The 18,503-nt window shown below is 44.1% G+C and overlaps 1 protein-coding gene across 1 annotated transcript in view; it reads right to left on the bottom strand.

Moving 5' to 3' along the window:
• LOC144595185 (stAR-related lipid transfer protein 13-like) overlaps positions 1–18,503 on the bottom strand; it is a 277,512-nt gene that overhangs the window by 10,327 nt on the left and 248,682 nt on the right. The window contains 7 exon segments of the mRNA XM_078402346.1: positions 516–630; positions 2,156–2,366; positions 3,911–4,109; positions 5,426–5,585; positions 8,920–9,099; positions 12,870–14,251; positions 16,115–16,178. Coding sequence (XP_078258472.1) covers positions 516–630; positions 2,156–2,366; positions 3,911–4,109; positions 5,426–5,585; positions 8,920–9,099; positions 12,870–14,251; positions 16,115–16,178 — 2,311 coding nt within the window.

Raw genomic sequence — 18,503 nt, 5'->3', positions numbered from 1 at the left:
TAATTGGCAATATCTTAAAATCCATTACATGCCCCATCCACCATAATAGTCCAAGCCTCAAAGAATTCAATGCCATTGGCTGAAATCAGCCAACAGTTAAAGGTTACCAAAGAGTTAGGAATATTTGCAATGTTCTACTTTATTTGACTAGATATCATGCAAAACAAGGCTTTTCACTGTACTCCAGCGCACACAATAATAATGAACATAAACTTTTATAACATTTATGGTAGAAACAAGGAATTGCAGATGCTGGTTTACCAAAAAGGATACAAAGTATTGGTGTAACTCAGTAATTCTGGAAGAACATGGATAGGTGACTTTTCAGTCAAAAGAACCCGACCCAAAACGTTACCTATCCATATTCTCCAGAGATGCTACCCGAGTTCCACCAGCATTTTATGTCACTTGTATATTAATTATGTAGGTCATTCAAGATAACTGTCATCAAAATTTATTCTCCAAAGTGTCACAAATTTAACATTCTTCAGTTTAGGAACTGAGAACCGACTCACCTGGAAAATTTTGTTGCACTCTGCAATCATCTGTGCCAAGCCCTGTGTTGCTGCCAAGTTTTCATTCAAATCTTTCTGATCAGGCTTCCCTGTTGCATACTTGCGATGCATTACCCTATTACAATTAAACAAGGAAAAGTTAGCTCTCAATCAAAGATAACCTGAAAAGATTAGGCGCACACAAAGAACGCCTAAAAACATTGTTTGCCAATTAGGGGGCCTTCTGTTTTTCACTCAATAAGTCACTCAGGCAGCATCCGACTTATTGGCTAATTGCGGAGAATGATTTGTGGGTGTCAGTCGCTGCTATAGTATTAGGAGTGAGGATGATAAAGCTATTTTATATCCCAGCCCATAAATAAATTACAAAAAAGTACCAATTTACCAAGACAAAGTCACTAGTTCCAACAGACAATGTGTTGGCGTAACTCAACGGATCAAGCAGCATCTCTGGAGACAATGGATAGGCGGCATTATGGGTTCCACAATGTCACCTATCCATGTTCTCCAGAGATACTACCTGACCCGCTCCAGAACTTGTCTCTTTTTTGGTAAACCAGCATCTGCAGTTCCTTGTGTCTACTACTTCCAACACATTGCATTAATTTACCCTGACAAGTATTTTCGTCCAACCTGCTTATTTGCCTGTGCAGGGATTAACGAGCAAAACCTCCCAAGGAAATTAAACTGTTGTGAAATTTAGCAACGATTCTCAAACATTAATTGCATGAAATTTTGAGAACTAGGTGTTAAAGTAGCTTGCTTGCACGTCCCTATATAATGCACATTCAAAAAACTGTAGATGCTGGAAACTTGACCAAAAAGAAAGTACTGGAGGAACTCAACATTCTCCAAAGATGCTGCCTGACCCACTGAATTACTCCAGCACTTTGTGTTCTTTCTCCTGATATAACATGGCTGTTTTACTCAGGTGTGTGATTGATGGAAGTCTATGAAGGGGTGGGATAGGGGACAGTTGAACCTCAGGTTGGTTGGAAGGGGGCACAGGTTGAAGTACACACCCCATTGGACATGCCTGCCAGACGATCCATGTGTTGGATTTTACAGCCAGATAACAGGTGGTGGGTACCAGAGCTGCCAGAGGAGGTGGTTGAGGCAGTTACAATAACACTGGGACAGGTAAATGGATAGGAAAAGTTTGGATGGATATGGGCCAAACACGAGCAAATGGGACTTGGTTAGATGGGGCATCTTGGTCGGCATAGGCAAGTTGAGCCAAAGGGCCTGTTTCCGTGCTGTATGGCTCCATGACTCTATAATGCAAAAGAAAACTTTGATTGATTGTTTAAGGCTTGCTTCTGCACGAGTGGTGTATGGTGCTCGCAGGCAATGCGTGCCAGAGTAGCATCAATACATGCATTGTATTGCACTTGATATCACTCTGCATCCCTGCTGACCACTGTGCCATACTCATGATGCAGAGGAAACACATGGAACAAATCTATACACCCTGCAATTCCTGCTTATGATCAGACCATTAATTACATGTCCCTCTGGAGCTCACCGGGTGAATAAATATCTAACCCCCGTCACTGTTATTAAATCTCGGAAAAAGTAACTACATGTCAAATGCCTAATTTCCAGTTTTACTTATGGTATCCCGGATGTGAGAGGCCTACCTTGGCGAGGCGCATCCTTTCTTTATCAAGTTCAGGTGGAAGAGGGAAGGAGCGAGGCAGACAGCGAGGTTCATGGCAGTCATTTGGTTTTCAGTTACAGACGTCACGTCGCTGAGGAAACAGAGAAGTGTCTGTAGGACCTCACGGTTTTCATCGACCATCAGCATGCTGGCTGCCTGCACCGCCTGGAGCCGCTGCTCTCTGGGGACATCTGCATGGCAAAGCCAACACACATTGTTAGAGAAGAAAGACTGCTTGAGAAGAAAGACACCAGGGGCAATTTTACAGAGTCCAAATAATCTGCACACCCCCATGTCTTTGGGATGTGGGAGGAAACTGAAGGAAACTCACACAAGTCGCAAGGAGAACGTGCAAACACCTCGCAGACAATTCCTGAGGTCGGGGTAGAACCATGTTCTCTGGCACCGCACCATTGTGCCTCCCTATTTTACAACACACTTGTAAAAGCACATAGATGTAGTGGACTGCCTCGATCCCAACTCCGGGGTCAGCTCTTTATGAAGGGTCACATAAATGTGATGGACAGGTTTGCAGCAGATGTTTGGTTGTTTATAAACCCTATGTTAACTCTACAATGGCTGCAAGTCGAATGTCACGGAGGTCATGGAGAGACCGAGGTGGGTGTTGGGCAAAGATACTAGAGGAACAAGATGGACCACTCCGTTGAAATCGCCTACACTGGTGTAGTACGCAAAGGAGCGTAACGTCCGTCATTTTAGTAGGCAAAACCCGCCATTCGCTATGCCTCTCGTAGTGTAATCAGTGTTTTGGGGGAACAATATGTGTGATGATACTATAAAAATGCAGAATATATCTCATCTATCAATTCACATATTTTTGTTATTTTTCTTTTAAAATGTTTCTGCAAGTTTCTGCTTACTAAAATGGCGCCATGACATACTACGGTTTTTAGGGTTGAGTGGTCTATCTTGCTCCTCTAGTATCTTTGGCGTTGGGATCAATATGTGATTGATGGCGTTGTTAATAATAAGAAGCCTGTGTGCGTTGTAGATACAAGAAATTGCAGATGCTGGTTTACAAAAGAAGACAAAGTGCTAAGGTAACTCAGTGGGTGAGGCAGCATCTCTGGAGAATATGGTCTGTTTACGTTACATCTGGATAATGGTGTAAATCAAGGCAGGGAGCATATTCTTCAATCAGGATCGTTCTTTACTGAAGATTGAACAAGGGGAGAGCCCATCATTTCACCACACTGTTCGAGATGAGCTGCAGACCTAGACTCTGAAAGGTCCCGACCCAAAACATTACCTATCCTGAGATGCTGTCTGACCAGTTGAGATACTCCAGCACTTATTTCGCCAGAGACCTGGGTTTGATCCTGACTATGGGTACTGTCTATACGGAGTTTGTATGTTTTCCCTGTGTTTCCTCTGGGTGCTCCGGTTTCCTCCCACACTCCAAAGATGTATAGGTCAATTGGCTTCTGTAAATTGTACATTATCCCTCGTGTATCCAGTTGGGCCGAAGGGCCCGTTTCCACGCTGCATTTCTAAAGTTTACGGTAAAAGTCAAGACCAGCTGCGCCACTGTGCTGTGTATGTGAAATGTTTGCAGTTTAGCTTTCACAAATCAATGTTGGTGTTTAGTACTCTATCATTGTTACTTATTCTGCACCTCCTTGAAACACATAGGTTCAATTCCAAAGAATCTGAATCATGATTTGAGCTACAGAATGTTTGATCAAGCCCTGTCATCAGTAAATGGGGTGCTTACACTGATAGATGTGAAGAAAGGTTTCCCCGAGTTTGCTGGTCAGCAAAGGATCGGGAAGATCGCGGAAGAACTGTTTCAGCATGTCAGCCACATCGTACGGGCACTGATCTTCATAGTTGACATTATCCGGTGAAGCCTCGTTCATCTGCCGAAGTGCCTGAATTCGGGATTTGGCTCCAGATTTCCTGAAGAGGCCCACCTACAATGGTATAAACATATGGAAATGTGGATAAAGAAAAGCACTACTTAAAGATGTTGACTAACATACAAGGCCAAAATAAGATCACACAATGATTAAATCAGGGTGTCACAGTGGCGCAGATGGTAGAGCCATTGCCTCACATCGCATTCATTGCCACAGACGGCTGTGTAGGTAGGCCAAGTCATTTTTAAGGTGAAGATTGACAGATTCTTGATTGGTCAGGGTTTATGGAAAGAAAGCAGGAGAATGGGTTTAAGAGGGAGAGATAGATCAGCCATGATTGAAAGGCAGAGGAGACTTGATGGGCTGAATGACCCAACTCTGTTCCTATAACTTATGAACAGCACCAGAGACCCAGGTTCGATCCTGACCTCAGGCGTTGTCTCAAACCCACATTAGGAAACTGGCTATTGCATAATGCATGAAAATTAGCCATACTCACACACTGGCTAAGTATGGAATTGGTGCACTACAATTCTGAGAACTATATTTTGTACTCTGTATCTTGCACTTTGGTCTACATATCGTACTTAGCTTTCAGGTGCATAGCATCTCAGGTGAGAGGGGCAAGGTTTAAAGGAGGTGTGCAAAGCAACTTCCTTTTTTTACACAGAGGGTGGGTGGTGAGTGCCTGGAACCCGCTGCCAGGGTTGTTGTTGGAGGCAGATCCTATAGCGGTGTTTTAGAAGCTTTTGGAAAGGCAAGTAGATAGAAGGAAGGGAGGCGATATGGATTTTGTGCAGAGAGATAGATGGTGCCCAAGCCAGGTGACTCTTTGCTTGCTGGTCCCAGAATGGGATCTGCAATCATTCACTATAATCACTCCACTCTTTTAAATCTTTATATCAATCTTTAAATGGACTTTACTGAACTTTATCTTGCACTAAACATTTTTCCCTTTATCTATACACTGTGATCAGCTTGATTGTAATCATGTATAGTCTTTCTGCTGACTGGAAAGCACTTGACAAAAAAAGTTTTTTTGCTGTACCTCGGTACACGTGACAATAAACTAAACTAAGGAGGCTCTTGACATCATGTTCGTCACAGACAAGGTGGGCCAAAGGGCCTATTCTTGTGCTGTACTGTTCTATGTATCTAACTTAAGGTTGACTTGATTGAATCCATGTACAGTATTATCTGATCTGCTTGGATCGCTTGCGGAATAAAGCATTTCACTGTACCATGGTACACATGACAATAATAAACCTCAACCTATAGATTATAAAGCACAAAAACAAGTATAGTACGACAATTAATTAAAGTCTTTCATATCAATGATCTCATCTGTTTCAGAGCATTCATTCATGTACCTGATCCAGGCATTGATTCCTCAGATAACGCATGGCCTGTTGAATGCTCTGTGGTAGAGGTTGTCCTGTCCTCTGTACATGAACTATCAAAGGCACACCAAACACATTCTTGTCTTTGTAGTCAGGCACTTTCATTCTCTTCATGAACTTTGGCACAGACCTGCAAGAAATCATTGCACATTACTTGCACAAAGACAGCATGGTATCACAATAAACCTCACCCTAAAAGTACAATTGCGTGCGGTTGCCTACAGGCAAGATTTAATAGGTACCCAAAAGGCATCTTTTTCCAGCAGAGGGTGGTGGATATATGAAACGAGCTGCCAGAGGAGGTGTTGAGGCAGGTACTATAACAACATTTAAATTACCCAGGATCAATCTTGACCGTGGGTGCTGTCTGCGTTGAGTTTGTGCGTTCTGCCTGTGATCGCGTGGATTTCCTCCGGATGCTCTGGTTTCCTCCCATATCCCAAAGGCGTGCATGTTTGTAGGTTAATTGGACTCTGTAAATTGATCCTAGTGTGTAGGGAATGGTTGCGAAAGTGGGATAACATAGAACTAGTGCGGACGTGTTGTGAACTAGCATGATGGTCGGCATAGACTCGGTGGGCTGAAGGGCCTGTTTCAGTACTGAATCTACAAATGTGACTGCCCTACATATCAATCCCTTACACTGCAGAGTTCACACAGAGAAACAATGCACAATATGTAGCCCGACGAACCCTTTTCAGTCAATGGAACTGGTGTGCCACAATGCTGAAAACTATATTTTGCACTCTGTGCTCTAGCTATTATACTCGAGTTTGACTTGGTTGTATTTATGCACAGTATTATCAGATGCAATGAGATAGCATGCAAAACTAAGCTTTTCATTGTACCTCGGTACATGACAATAATAAACCTCAACCTAAAAGTACAATTGAGTGCAGTTGCCTACAGGCAAGATTTAATAGGTACCCAAAAGGCATCTTTTTCCTGCAGAGGGTGGTGGACATATAAAACGAGCTGCCAGAGGAGGTGTTGAGGCAGGTACTATAACAACATTTAAATTATACTTGGACAGGTACATGAATAGGAAAGATCTCCCCTTCAGGAAATTGGAAAATAGACCAAACATTTCCTGTTCTGATTCACCCAAATAGTTTCATTTCCCTGCCCTATTTTAAACATGGAGAGGAAAAGGTTTTGGGCCAAATGGGACTAAGCTTAGATGGGGCACCTTGGTCGGCATGGACGAGTTGGGCCAAAGGGTTTTTTTCCACGCTGTACGATTCTATGACATTAAATGTGATGTTGTTTGTAAAATCCACACCAAAATTTTCATTAAAAATAATGAATGCGCGACTTCATTTTGTTTAAAGCATTCCCCAGCTAATTGTGGTTGCCATGGATACCTTTGAAGTAATTTGAAAGTGCTTAACTCCAAAGTGCACTGTGTGTAAAAATTCTCTAGTTCAGCACTAGGCTGTTATGACCAATCATGGAAAGATTTATCAGGTGCATGTTCATAGAATCATCCAAGAAGCGTTGCAAAAGAAAATGTCCAAAATAACAAGATTATTTAAAGCACCCCGACACTGCACCTACACTGCCAACAATTCTATGCCCTCACTGCCACTGCTATGTAGGTACGTTGTTCTGTGAATTAGCTACAGGTCCAACACTAACGTTCTGGTACCTATCCGGCACCTCCTCGAATCCGTACAAAATTACTAGTGCGCACTTGAACATGGAAGTCCCTCCCAAAATGTGACGCCAAGGCCGGGTGAGGTGGCCAATCTCGACCTCATCGGGACTTCTGCGGCCAATCAGCAGGTAGAGTTTTCCCCTGCGGCCGGGGCTCTAGAACTCTGGCCCGACAGATCCATTCCCATTGCCGATTCCCGCGGCCGACTTTGCAGCCCTGTATCTTGGCCTCCCTAGCCAGTGACCTCTGTTGGTCCAGCAAAATGGACAATCCAGCAAGGCTCTGGAACCAAGGCTGCCAAAACAGACGTGTGTTCCAACTGCTATGTGTAATTGTTCTTTCAGTTAGTTGGGTCACTATTACCTTAAAAAAAACTCTTGCATGAGTTTTATTTGGTAACCTTGTATTTCAAATTGAAACAAAAACTGCTGATGCTCCAAATCTCAGCACTTTATATCAGTTTACAGTCTGCTACAAGAATAAAGATCTGTTTTCTTAAAGTTCCAAGTGGTTTAAGGTTAAACTCCACAGTACTGTTACAAGAACACACCATTACATTCCCAAAGTATCAAATGAAAGAAAAATCGCTTCATTGTTTCTTTTTAAAAAAAAGTTTTTCTCTCAAAATAAAAGGTACGTTTGATCATTGCTGCAATGTTAACAACCTTGTCATACAGTGAAGGTCAATGTATTGCACAAATACTATTTAATATACAACTCAACTGCATGAACAGTGAAATCTCCAATTGCAACTAATACCCACCCACTTACCTCCTCCCACTTTTCTGTGTCCCCCTCTCCCGCTGGGCACACATTTGTTCCACTATCCCACATGTCTTCCCTCCATCCCCGTCCCCTCCCATCTATATCACTCCCTCCAGCTTTACATTTCACTCCACTTCTCTCCTTTTGTGACCCTTTTTACCTCGAGCCTTTGTCACTGACTCCACCGATCTGCCACTCAAAAAAATGCAGATTTTGAAGAAGGGTCTCAACCAAAAACATCATCTATCCATGTTCTCCAGAGATGCTACCTGACCAACTGAGTTTATATGATAAAGTGCTGAAGTAACTCAGCGGGCCAGGCAGCATCACTGGAGAACATGGATAGGTGATGTTCCAGGTCGCGTCTGAAGAAAGGTCCCTATCCAAAATATCAGAGGTTAGCGGGAGACTTGATAGAAATTTATAAAATCATGAGAGGCATAGATAGGATGGACAGTCAGAACCTTGTTCCCAGGTTGAAAATGTCCAACACTTGAGGGCATCGCTATGAGGTGAGACAGGGAAAGTTTAATGGAGATAATCTGCGCACGTTTTATTTTTACATAGAGAGTAGAGAGTAGCAGGGGCCTGGATAGCTAAGGGTGGTGGTGGAGGCAGATGCGACAGAGGCGTTTAAGAGGCTTTCAGAGAGGCACATAGAAGTGCAGAGAATACAGGGACATGGATCATGTGCAGGCAAATGAAATTATTTTAATTTGACATCATGTTTGGGTCAAACATTGTGGGCTGAAGGGCCCGTTCCCGTGCTGTACTGTCCTGTGCACTGTTCTATGTCACCTATCCATGTTATTCAGAGAACATGCATGAGCTGCTGAGTTACTCCAGCACTTTGTGTCTTTTGTTGCAGACATAATATGAAAATCAAAGACGACAGATGTAAATTGAAATATTTTACATGAAATTTAATTTTGACATTTACCCCATCCCCTCCCCATGCCAACAAAAAAAAAATCACCCTCCCCACCTCGTCTTACTTCACTGCTTCCTATGTCTGTTTATTTTACGACAGCTGTGAACTCACCAGGTCCAGCCATGTTTGTTGGACATGGAATACTTCTCCATTATCGCTGTGAGTCGCAGGAGGGAGAACTTCTGCAGTAGGTTGAGCTGGGCGGCGGTGTGGCTGCTGATCTGCAACGAGGCGAGAGTGAAGCTGAGCCGATGTGAGATCTGGAAACTGTGCCACCGTAACCTCTGACGCCTGTGGAAGAATATCAGGCAGCAAGTTTAGGAAGAGGTTTGAATGAGAAAGGTCTGATTATTAGATTACATTAGCGATACAGCATGGAAACAGGGCCGTCGGCCACCAAATCTGTACCAACCAGCGATCACTAGCACTATCCTACCCACTAGGGACAATTTATAATTTTTACTAAAGCCAATTAACCTACAAACCTGTATGTCTTTGGAGTGTGGAAGGAAACTAGAGGACCCAGAGAAAACCCATGCAGTCACAGGAAGAACGTATGAACTCCGTACAGACAGCACCCGTAGTCAGGATCGAACCCGGGTTTCTGGTGCTGCAAGGTAGCAAATCTACTGCTTAATTATGCAGAATCATACAGCACAAAAACAGGGCCTCTAACCCAACTCACCCATCCTGATCATAGACATAATCCAATCTCCACAATGGGACAGAGGTGAATTGGACAGAAACCTAGCTTATGGAAGGACCATTCAGAAGCCTGATAACAGAAGGAAAGAAGCTCTTCTCAAGTCATACAGCACGGAAACAAGCCCTATGGCCCAACTCATCCATGCCAACCAAGGTGCCCCATCTAAGCCAGTACCATTTGGCCCATACCTCTCCAAACCTTTCCTATCCACGTACAAAATAAGACAAGGAATCAAAATTATTTTAGGTGGATCAAAGCAGAAAATGGCAGAAGGGTCCCAAACCAAAACATATCCATGTTCTCCAGAGACCCGCTGAGTTACACCAGCACTTTGTGTCCTTTCAGGAAATGTTTAGTCCATTTCCCAATTTGTTGAAGGAAAGAACTTTCTTATCTACCTACCTGTCCAAGTGTCTTTTAAATGTTATTTTAATATCTGCCTCAACTATCTCCTATGGCAGCTCATCCTATATATCCACCACCCTCTGAGTGGAAAAGTTGCCCCTCAGGTTCCTAGTAAATCTTGCCCCTACCAGAATAAATCTCTGCCCCATAATTCTTCATTTACCTACCATGGGACATGTCCTCCAGAAATGCTGCCTGACCTGCTGAATTACTCCAGTACATTGCCATATGCCCTCTTTATCACTCCATCTGCTTGTGTTGCCACTTTCAGAGAGTTATGGACTTTTGTACATCAATGCCGTTTAAGGCCTTGCCACTAACTGTATATTTTCCCCTCACATTCAACCTCCAAAAGTGTAACGCCTCACACTTGTTTTTCTTGAGGGAAACGCACCTGCCATCAAAGATAGCAGATTGTGTAATAGTCCCCGAGACACTGCAATCAGTAGTTGCAGTGTGTGTCGGGTCCATAAATGTTGCCTGGCACTGATCATTTTAAAATTAAATATTTCAAAACATTATTTTTCTGATGAAAATAACATCAGGGGTGATTACTTTAATTCATGCATAATTCACCACTTTTAGCATTTTGAACACAATTTATTGCGATTTATTTATGGTTTTGTCGTGCCATAGAATCAATCATACAGCACGGAACCCCAGCATCCAACGGCCAGGTGAATCTCCGCTGTACCTTCTCCTGTGCAATCACATCCTTCCTATAATGTTGCAACCAGAGACCCAGGTTCGTTCTTGCCCAGGGGTGCTGTCCGTGTGGAGTTTGCACGTTCTCCCTGTGACCTCAGGGATTTCCTCTGGATGCTCCAGTTTCATCCCCATTCCAAGGACGTACAGGTTTGTCGGTTAATTAGCGTCTGTAAATTGCCCCTAGTGGATCCGAAACTGAGATAACAGAATTTGTGTGAACAGATGATCAATGGTCAGTGTGGACTCAGTGGGCAGAAGGGCCTGTTTCCATGCTGTTTCAATGTTTCGATGTAAACCAGCATCTGCAGTTCATTCCTATACATTCTGTTATTTCACTTCTGGGGAACAATGTGGCTTCAGAAATTAACACTTAAAACTGAAGGATGTAAACTGCTGGAGTAATTTAGCTGGGCAGGCAACATCTTTGGGGGACGTGGATGGGTGATGTTTTAGGTCAGGGCCCTTCTTCAGATTCCCCCTTGCGAGGAAATATCCTGTCCTGAAACTTCACCTCCACCGATGCTGCCTGACCCGCTGAGTTACTCCAACATTTTGTGCCTTTTTTTGTGGATATCTTTCATTTCATATTGGTTACATTCCGATATAAATCGGAATAACAAACTAATATCAATGTCTGCATTTATCTTTAGATGCCAGAACGACGCCTGGGTTAGCTACAAGAGGAGGTTAGACAAACTTGGATTGTTTTCTTTGGAACTTCAGAGGATGAGGGGAGATCTGATAGAAGCATTAAAATTACGAATGGCATACAAAGGATAGACTGTCAGGACCTTTCTCTTAGGTGGAAATGTCAAGGACTGGAAGGCACAGCTTCACATTGTGAGGGTTAAAGTGTATAGTAACTCAGCAGGACAGGCAGCATTTCTGGAACAAAGGAATGGGTGAAGTTCACATTCTGAAGAAGGGACCATTGCCTGTCCTGCTGAGTTATTCCAGCATTTTTTGTCTATCTTCGATGTAAACTAGCATCTGCAATTCCTTCCTATGCATAATGTTTATAGTAGGCATGTAAGGGCAAAACCTTTGAGCAGAAAGTGGCGGGTGCTTAGAACGTGCTGCCAGGGGGGTGGATGAGGCTCATAAAATAGTGGCATTTAAGAGACTTTTGGATAGGCATATGGACATACTGGGAATGGAGGGACATGGACTATGTGGAGGTAGTTAAGAGTTGGTCTTGGCATTATGTTTGACACAGACATTGTGGGCTGAAGGGTTTGTGCTGTATTGTTCTATATTCAAAATGTTGTTATAGTACCTGCCTCGACTACTTCCTCTGGCAGCTTGTTCCATACACCCACCACCCTCTATGTGAAAAGTTGCCCCTCAGGTTCCTAATAAACCTTCCCCCTCTTACTTTAAGCTTATGCCCTCTAGTTCTTGAATCCCCTACCCTGAGTGAAAGACTCTGTGAATGCACCCTATCCCAATGTTTTCTCTCTTTCTCAAGGGATTGAATTTGAGTTTCATATCACAAATGAAGCACCAGGGAGATGATACCATCAATAATGACCTTTATTGACATTTTAATGGAATGCTTAACTGAATCTACATGATTCTATCATCATTTCTGCACATCTATAATTTATTATCCAAGTGAAAATATAGCTTCAGCTTTTTAAATTCCAGTTCCCTGGGGACATGCTATTCTTATTCCCATTAAGGAACATCTATCAGTACTAATGTAAATAGACTGCGGATCATTAGCTACTTAGAACATACTCCCTGCTACACCTCACAGGCACAACCATTTTGCTGGTTCAGCGGACCACGTAGCATTCCTGGACTCTGAAGAAGGTCCCGACTCGAAATGCCACCTATCTATGTTCTCTAGAGATGATGTCTGAGCTGCAGACTTACTTCAGCACTTTGTGTCCAACATTTTTCACTCTTTAGGCCATTATAAACGAGCATAATTTAACTACCGCTAATTTAACTACCATAATTTTGCACGTTCTCCCCGTGACTGTATGGAGTTTGCAGTTCTCCCTGTGACTGCGTGGGATTTCTCGGGGCGCTCCGGTTTCCTCCCACATCCGTAAAACATACATGTTTGTAGATTAATTGGCTTCTGTAAATTGTCGCTAGTGTGTGTAGGATAGAACTAGTGTACGGGTGATCGATGGTCCGTACGGACTCGGTGGGCCGAAGGGCTTCCATGCTGCATCTCTGACTAAACTACCAATTATTTAACATGTTAACTACCAACAATTTTGCTACCCACCTGCTGGGCCTGGTTAACGACGCCCCTACTCCGGAATCCCTGCGTTCCCGCATCCCCACTGCCTCCGCCTCGTTGAGCGAGTGCCCGTCGCGATCCAGGTCGCTGGGCGTGATCTGACCGTCGGACATGGAGTGTCTTTTGAAGTCGAGCATCAGGTGATTGGACGAGCTGTCGGGTTGCTCGCAGACAGAGAGCTGGTCATCCTGTATCTCGGGCAAGACGTTCCGCGACCAATGGTCCACGATTTGCTGCAACCCGTTGACGTGCTGCAATATGTCGTCCAAGTGGGGGAAAAGATCTTCCTTCTCCAGGTCCATGAGGTCGCCGGTGCTGGCGTACAAGTGGGAGCCCGGCACGTTGTCGTAGATGCTGATCCTGCTTGCCCCGGGGTAGCAGCTCTTGGGCTTACCCATGCCGCACTTCTGTTTGCTCAGCGAGATGCTCCCGGTCCGCCAGTTGATGGGGCTGCACGTGTCGGAGGGGGACAGACTTTCAATGGACAGAGCTTTGGGAAAGGTGCCTGGTTTGTGATCCTTGGGGATGTGAACGACCAGGTTCTCCTGGGAACAGAATTCATTCCGGCGGTTGTGGTCGGCCACTTGCCTCATGGTCGCCCCCGACAAGATGTCCATGTCTTCGAGATACATGCCGCTCCGCTTGTTGGCAAAGCGCCTCTTCCTCGACTTCAAGCAAGGCGTGCTCACTGCGCTCCCGCTGTTTTCCGAGTGGCTGTCGCTACTCGACTGAGTGGATGATGAGAAGCCACTCTTGGTGGAATCCTTCGCCATACTGTGAAGATGTCCATGGACTATGTCCACGCAGCGCATGGTCTTCAACGACTCCGGCTCCTGCTGCAGCACGGGAGAACTAATGACCAAAGGTCCCAAACGCATGGAGCCCTTTAACTTGTGAGAGGCTCTGGGTCTTAATGTTTCCATGCGTTTTAGCAGGTTCCTGGCTTTCACTCTTGCATTCTTTTCTGCTTTGGCACCGAAGCTGCAGTCTTTCGCAGTCTGTGGGAAGGCACTGTGCAGCGAGATGGCATCCGGCATCACGACCGGTTCAGCACAGTTCTGCAGGGAACAGTCCGGGTGCTCTGTGGCCACGCTGTTCGTTTCCACGGATCTACCGGCGAGACTGCGGTTGTCGCTTCTCCCGCTGCTTTCACTGTGAATGGAGGAGACCTCGGGTTCGCTGAGGTCCGTTAACACGCTCTCGCTGCTGGTTGTGTTCTTGAGTTTCATGCCCCCCACGGATACGTGGCCATCCTGCCTTGGAAACAACACGTCAATGTCGTCCAGCCTCGACCATCTCTTGCTGCTTCTTTGAAAAGTCCACTTGTCACTAATCGCACACAGGTCCTCTTCATCCGAGTCTTCACTCTGCAACAGGAATGCGAATTATGAGTTATGTTTTTCCATTAATTAAATGAATTTTGCACTTCTATACCTCTTGCCTGATGGGAGAGGGGAGAAGAGGGGGTGATTGGGGCGAGACTGGTCCTTGGTTATGCTGATGGCCTTGACTTGAATTAAACGAATCATCAGCATAAATGAATCACCAGCATAATCAAGGACGAGTCTCACCTGGCCACTCCCTCTTCTTCCCTTTCCCATCAGGCAAGAGGTATAGAAGTGTGAAAACGCATTCCTCCAGATCCAGGGACAGCGTCTTCCCCACTGTTATCAGGCAACTGAACCATCCTATCACCAACTAGAGAATGGTCCTGACCTTCCATCTACCTCATTGGAGACCCTCGACTATCTTTAATTGGACTTTATCTTGCGGCTTGCTGGATTTTAAATATGTATAGTCTTTCCGCTGATTGGATAGCACGCACCAAAAGTTTTTCACTGTGCCTCGGCACTGACAATAAATTGAACTAAATTTTGACTGAAACATTGAAAGATGCAGCGCGGCAACAGATATTTCATCCCACCGACCATCAATCACCCGTTCACACTGGTTCCGTTATCCAATTTTTGCTTCCAATCCCTACACAATCGGGGCAATTTACACAGGCCAATTAACCTACAAACCTGCATGTTGTTGGGATGCGAGAGGAAGCCTACGCAGTCACAGAGAGAATGTGCAAACTCCACACAGGCAGCACCTGAGGTCAAGAATGAACCCAGTACTCTGGCGCTGTGAAGCAACAGCTCTACCAGCCGTTCCTCTGTGCCAGCCTAAAGTAGAAGCTGCCATTTCTTTCACAATGCAGCACGATTTTGCATGAGGACTCGAGGGCCTGAGTTACAGGGAGAGGTTGGACATGCTAGGACTTTATTCCTTGGAGTGCAGGAGGATGAGGTGTGATCTTGTATTTGAGGTGTACAAAATCATGAGGGTATAGATAGTGTGAATGCACAAAGTCTTTTATCCAGGGTAGGGTAATCAAAAACCAGAAGTTTAAGGTGAGAGTGATACGATTTAGTAGGAACCTGATAGGCAACCTTTTCACTCGTGGGTGGTGGGTATATGGAACGAGCTGCCAGAGGAGGTAGTTGAGGCAGGTACTATAACAGCATTTAAAGGACACTTTGACAGGAACATGGATAGGAAAGGTTTAGAGGGATATGGGCCAAATGCAGGCAAATGGGACTAGCTTAGATGGGGCATCCTGTCGGCATGGTTGAGGGGCCAAAGGGCCTGTTTCATGCTGCATGACTCATGAATGGTTATGAGCGGTCCTCCCATAAACTAGATTACTGTCCAATTCACCTCAAATCCATTGTGGACATTGGATTTTGTCTCTGGAACTGGTGCGCTACAATGCTGAGAACTATATTCTGCATTCTGTATCTTCCCCTTTGCTCTACCTATTGTACTTGAGATGGACACGATTGTATTATGTATGGTATTATCTGATCTGATTGGATAGCATGCAAAACAAAGGTTTTCACTGCACATGACAATAATAATAAACCTAAACGTAGGATGTACAGACTGCTTTCGATCCGACCATGGCCATTTCCCAGGTAGGTTGATTTTAAGGTCAGATTTATAACAACCACTCTGAAAGAGTATTACAAACTCACGAGAAATAAGCACCGCATTTTTATATTATAGTTTAAATGCTGCTTACCAATTACGAATGAAATTGGCTCCGACAGCATTGACAAGCACCATAAACAATTTCTTACACTTTAGTCCCCAAACATGGTTAATTTAAGATTATTCTTTATGAATCCAGATATTGCCTGCAGCTGCACACACCAATAGAAGATTAAGAGATACGTCCTTACTTTTTTCTTGGGAAGGCTGATATCTATTTTCATAGATGTGCACTTGTTCAATGTGTTTAGTCGCCTGAAAATAAACCAAAATCCAACATGTTAAAATTCAATTTTCTTCAGTCGCCAATTCTAAAGCCGAGACGGCAGAAATCCCTTCAGATAATTAATTGTTATTATTAACACACTGATCCGACCCCCCCCCCCCAAAACCCCAACCCAAATATTAACATGAGGAATTACCGAGGGGATTCTTTTGCTGCGTAGTAACATTTCACACTGGGGATCGTTGGAGCACAGATCACAGCTCTGTGCACTAAGCCAGTGGGTACAGACACTGATCAAGACATCCCACTTACCATTCGGTTCAGGTACTCTGTGCACTAACACTGTGGGCGGGTGTGGATTTTGCTGGCCTATATCTACAGCAAACATCGATCACCTGGTACTTTCACTGCAACTGCAGCGACTAATGTCAACTGTCCTTCCTGATAATGCATTTTTCAGCGCGTGGTTGTCTTGCTGCCTATTAAGACCAGTCAGGTCTCAACGACAACGGAGTGGCCGAAATGTGAAGGCAGGAACTGCAGATGCTGGCATTTTTGTATCTATCTTTGATAAGGAAGTGGCAATGCTCTCTTGCCTGATGTATATTAGAAACGGTGAACTGATCAACACCTCCTTTCTAAGCCACTCAGACATGCTGATATTATCACAAACACACTGTTAGCACTCTATAGAATGCTAATCCATAAAATCAGAGTAAACTGGTGACTGGAATTGAATAAACATTGAGGCTGTGTGCAAACACTTCTGAGAACACCTCACTCGAATGTGTTTAATAAGATTAACAAATTCAGGTAACTAATATTTGGTGAACTTCAGCATCTTCAGTCTGGGTTAGAATAAAAATAAAAGTTTATTTGAAAAGATGGATTAAAAAAATACAGAAAAAGATAAAAAAATTGCTGGAGTAACTCAGTGGGTCAGGCAGCATCTCTGGAGAAAAAGGATGGGTAACATTTCGGGTCGGGGCCCTTCTTCAGACTTGAAACATCACCCATCCTTTTTCTCCAGAGATGCTGCCAGACCCACTGGGTTATGCCAGCAATTTGTGTCCATCTTTGGTATAAATCAGCATCTGCAGTTCTTTGTTTCTACTTCCAATAGATGCTGCCTGACCTGCTCAGTTACTCCAGTACTTTGTATCTTTTTTTATAAACCAGCATCTGCAGTTCCTTGTGTCTCCATCAATCCTCACTCATCTGGATTGAAATTCAATCTTTAGATTAAACGGGTAATCTCTGCTGATAGGCATTACTCTGGAAAAATAAGCTTTATGTTTAAAAAAAACAAATATTAACATGGGGAATTACTCTGGGGTAGTAATTACCTCAATAAGCACTGAACTGCTTTCTGCATAGACAGCAAAACAAAAACAAAGTGCTGGAGGAACTCAACAGGTCAGGCAGATTCTGTGGGGGAAAGGAATTGTCGATATTTTTGGTTGGGACCCTGCATCAATAGGATCCTGGTGAAGGGACTCAACCCAAATTATTGATAATTCCTTCCTTCCCTCCACAGATGCTGCCTGACCTGTTGAGTTCCTCCAACAATTTATATTTTCCTCTAGATTCCAGCATCTGTTGCCTCTTCAGTGTCTGCACAGAAGTTAGGATCTTTCTGGCAATAAAGTTACTGCAGGACTGGAAGTTAGGATCAATCCTAAATCCCTGTGAGGCAGCAGCACTACTTACTGCACCACTGTGCCACCCCAGGGCATTGGTGTGGGAGTGTCTCGGATTAGAGGGCACAGCCTCAAAATAAAAGGATGTGCCTTTAGAATGGAGATGAGGAGGAATTTCTTTAGCCTGAGGGTACCAAATCTGTGGAATTCATTGCCACAGACGGCTATGGAGGCCAAGTCATTGGGCAATTTTAAAGCAGAGATTAACTGTTTCCTTATTAGTAAAATAGTCAGAGATTACAGGGAGAATGCAGGAGAATGGGGTTGAGAGGGGAAAATAGATCAACCATGACTGAATAGCAGAGCTGGCTCGATGGGCGAAATGGCTTAATTCTGCTCCTATGGCATGATCTTATGGATCTGGTCTAAACTTAATGATTCCATCAGACCTGTCCAGACAGTTTATAAATTCATAGGTCATAGGAGTAAAATTAGGCCATTCAACCCATTGAGTCTATTCCATCAATCAATCATGGCTGATCTATCTCTCCCTCTTAACTTCATTCTTATGCCTTCTCCCTGTAACCCCCTGTTGTAAACTTCCCAAGCAAAATATGAGGGACTGGTCCTTCAATTCATCAGGCAAGATTTCCCCGTCATAAAACCATGCTGATTTTGCCCTTTTGTACCCAGTGAACCTGTTGCATCTGGATG

Source organism: Rhinoraja longicauda, chromosome 7, assembly GCF_053455715.1.
Source record: "Rhinoraja longicauda isolate Sanriku21f chromosome 7, sRhiLon1.1, whole genome shotgun sequence".
Classification (NCBI taxonomy): Eukaryota; Metazoa; Chordata; class Chondrichthyes; order Rajiformes; family Arhynchobatidae; genus Rhinoraja; species Rhinoraja longicauda.
The sequence above is the reverse complement of the archived record's forward strand: the minus strand, read 5'-3'. Positions and strand labels throughout refer to the sequence as shown.